The 3696-nt window shown below is 37.1% G+C and overlaps 1 protein-coding gene across 1 annotated transcript; it reads left to right on the top strand.

The window, feature by feature from the left end:
* Positions 1–280: 280 nt before the first annotated feature.
* LOC107856926 (probable aquaporin NIP7-1) lies at positions 281–3366 on the top strand. The gene is made up of 5 exons (XM_016701897.2): positions 281–579; positions 1153–1377; positions 1795–1989; positions 2096–2157; positions 3067–3366. The coding sequence occupies exons 1-5, from the start codon at positions 415–417 to the stop codon at positions 3272–3274; spliced, it is 855 nt and encodes a 284-aa protein (XP_016557383.1). The 5' UTR covers positions 281–414; the 3' UTR covers positions 3275–3366.
* The last annotated feature ends 330 nt before the right edge of the window (positions 3367–3696 follow it).

Here is a 3696-nt window from a genome sequence, read left to right as displayed (position 1 = left end):
CTTTTTTATTTTTTCGACTTGATACATAGTTAATTCTTTTTAATTAATATACTGTTCTCCTTTGATACATAATCTAGTAGGCAAATCTTGAGAGAAGTAGAGTTTGAATGTGTAATCTCGAAATAATGATGGCCAAGCTAAAATGCATGAACAACCTTTTCCATACTTTGGGAGTGACACAAGAAATGTGTGTTGATTTTCTGTTGAACTTCCACCTTATACCTAGATTATAAAACTATACAAAGAAACATACAATATATAACAAATGAATAATGAAAAAACTATATATATTGCATCATCTTTACCTTTTGGTTTTGTGCATTATTTGATTACTTTATAAACGATTCATCATGCAACCTGTGAATTAAACTTCCTTTTCATTTCCACAACACACAAAGGGAGATTATTAGTTGAATGATCATGAAATTGCCTTCTTTTGAAAATGATTTATCAGTCGAATTTCAAGTTGATGCATCAACGAGTGAACAATCTACATCAACATCAACCAATGGAGAGATGTTGAAGAAGAGAACCTTTTGCAGCTCTACCCTAGGAATTAATCCAACCCTCATTCGTATGGTTAGCGCGATCATTAATTTCTTGTCACTTCATTTAACAATGTACTCATGCAAACCAGTGGTGAAGCCAGAAATTTTGTTAAAGATGATCGAGATTTACACGTATAACATAAGCTTTTACCTATATATACGTACAATATAGTATATAATCTTTTATATATCTTAACCAAAGAAGTAATAATAATCTTTTATATATACAATATAAATTTCGGACAACAGATGTTGATTTGACCATCCTTCGCTCTATGTGGCTTCGTCATTAGTGCAGATTTGACATATAAGTAGTGGGGGCAAGCAGATGACGTAGCCACATAGAGTGAAGGGTGTCAACTGAATACCCTTCATCGAAAAATTTTACTGAAATTTATATATGGAATTATGTTTTGCATACAGGTCAAGTTACTTTTTGTACATGTATAATAAACATCGAACATCCTCAGCGAAATTCCTGACTTCGTCAATGCACGCTTATTCACTGTCTCGTACTTGAATTCTGGATCCGTATATGCTATTTTTAGCTTGAAAATAGCAAATATAACCATGAAAGACTCAATTCTTTGAGATGCTGTTGCAGGCTTTGGCAGAAGCATTGGGGACTTTCTTGCTAATGTTTTGTTTATGTGGGATGATGGCAAGCATGGAGATAATGGGAGTGCAGGTGGGGCTTATGGAATATGCAACCACAGCAGCACTAACAGTAGTAGTTGTAGTCTTCTCTATTGGCCCCATTTCTGGGGCTCACATTAATCCTGCTGTTACTTTAGCATTTGCCGCTGTTGGTCACTTCCCATGGTCCAAGGTTTGTTACTCTTTATGTCTTTTTTAGTGCATTCTTATAATGGTCTATTTGAAAACTAAAAGAGAACAATGGAGAGGAAATAATTTTTCCTATGTTTGGTGAAATTGCACCAAAGAAATTACCGCCATCGAGGTTTCAGGCTAGACCCTGAAAATGAAAAAATCCAAATATAGTCGGAAATGTTTCCCTTTTATGAGTTTTACGCAAAGTAAATCTAAATTAGTCGAGCGATGAATTATGAATACCAGATGATTGTATATTCAAAAAATATATGTCTGAAATAGAGGTAAATGGAGGAAAAAAGGAGAATTGAGTGTAACTTCAATCAATATACTAAAAACAAGGTATCTTAATTTTGACGTAAATTTGATTTTAGGTCCTTCTTTTCTAAAATAATTAGAATTATTTTTTTTTTAGGTTCCACTTTATGTAGTGGCACAAGTGGGAGGTTCTATATTGGCTACATATACAGGAAAATTGGTGTATGGATTAAAAGCAGAATTTGTAACAACAAGACCTCTACATGGTTGCACTTCAGCATTTTTAGTGGAGCTTTTAGCAACCTTCATTGTTCTCTTCCTAAGTGCATCATTGACAAATGATCCTCAATCTGTAAGATATAACACTAATAGCAACATTAATCGATCCCCTCTTATATATATTTTTAGATTTTGTTTTGTAACTTATATGTATTAATTATATATTTTATTTTATATAGACAGGACCATTGTCTGGATTTGTTGTCGGTGTGGCCATTGGACTGGCTGTCCTAATTTCGGGGTAATTCTCATTGCTTGTCATTGTTCTTAAATTTTTTCGAGGTGTGGTGAGGAATGGCACATCAAATCCACATAGCATACAATGGGCCATGCTGATAAAGAAATGGACCTTGAGCCTAACTCAACCTCAAAAGCTAGCTCATGAGGAGAGAATTGCCCAAGACCATATAAGGAGATCAAGGATCCTTAGACCCACCAATGTGGGACTCTAACACCCCCGCACGCCCAGGACTGAACATCTGGAGCGTGGACAATATAAGACACCGATGTGGGACTCCAACACCCCCTAACTCAACCTCAACAGCTAGCTCATGAGGGGAGGATTGCTTAAGACCATATAAGGAGACCAAGGATCCTTGGACCCACCGATGTAGGACTCCAATACCCCCGCACGCCCAGGACTGAACATCTGGAGCGTGGACAATATAAGACACCGATGTGGGACTCCAACACCCCCTAACTCAACCTCAACAGCTAGCTCATGAGGGGAGGATTGCCTAAGACCATATAAGGAGACCAAGTATCCTTGGGCCCACCGATGTGGGACTCCAACACCCCCGCACGCCCAGGACTGGACATCTGGAGCGTGGACAATATAATGCGGGGGGCCAACATTGGAAACAATGAACTGGGTGGGCCTGACTCTGATACCATGATAAAGAAATGGACCTTGGACCAAACTCAACCTCAAAAGTGCTCATGAGGGGAGGATTTTCCAAGACCATATAAGGAGACCTAGGACATTTTAACCCATCGATGTGGGACTCCAACACAGTCATTGCATTCCATACGCTTTCATGACTTTGGTACAATAAGTTGTAACCGCACCTAAAACTCATACCTATAAGATAATTCTAATTATTTATTCGAGAAGAATACCTTATATATTTTTCTTAATTTTTGATTGCAGCCCTGTTTCAGGGGGATCAATGAACCCAGCCAGGTCTTTAGGCCCAGCAATTGTTGCATGGAAGTTTGGTAATTTGTGGATATATGTTTTAGCCCCAATTATAGGAGCTGTTGCAGGAGTTGTCTTCTATCGGCTTTTGCGCCTTCAAGGCTGGCCCTGCAAACCTAATTCCACTCCAACAACAAATCATCAACATAGTCCCCTCTAACTAATAATTTTATTAGTTTAGTTTAAAGTCATATTTTAATTAATGGTATGTGTGAGTTTTCGTACACAATAAATGTAGGTTTGGTTCTTATACTTTCCATTTTCTTTTACTTATGCACTAGAAAGTTACTAAAATATATGTATATATATGTCCTATTTAAACCGATCGATGTCGTAGACCTTTGTCCGATGGTATACATATTGGTGCCTCAAGAATTTGACACTATTGGAAAATTGAGCATTCTAAAAGCTTGAGTGTCACTTCGGATAATGTTTATGCTAATTTTTCACTTTCTTACCATTCTTTGTAACTCAAATAAAATGTATAGCCAACATGTCACCTAACACAATAATACGGGATAGGATGTAATGGAAGATTGCTTCTTTCATGCCCTCCCCATATTCATAAAACATAATGAATGA

The sequence above is a fragment of the Capsicum annuum genome, chromosome 1 (assembly GCF_002878395.1).
Source record: "Capsicum annuum cultivar UCD-10X-F1 chromosome 1, UCD10Xv1.1, whole genome shotgun sequence".
Classification (NCBI taxonomy): Eukaryota; Viridiplantae; Streptophyta; class Magnoliopsida; order Solanales; family Solanaceae; genus Capsicum; species Capsicum annuum.
The sequence above is the reverse complement of the archived record's forward strand: the minus strand, read 5'-3'. Positions and strand labels throughout refer to the sequence as shown.

Bases quoted from the DNA above. Each gene is read 5' to 3' on its own strand.
- LOC107856926 (XM_016701897.2), top strand. From the start codon at position 415: ATGATCATGAAATTGCCTTCTTTTGAAAATGATTTATCAGTCGAATTT. The intron at 1,378-1,794 runs GTTTGTTACTCT...TTTTTTTTTTAG, and splicing joins GTCACTTCCCATGGTCCAAG to GTTCCACTTTATGTAGTGGC. The intron at 1,990-2,095 runs GTAAGATATAAC...TATTTTATATAG, and splicing joins TGACAAATGATCCTCAATCT to ACAGGACCATTGTCTGGATT.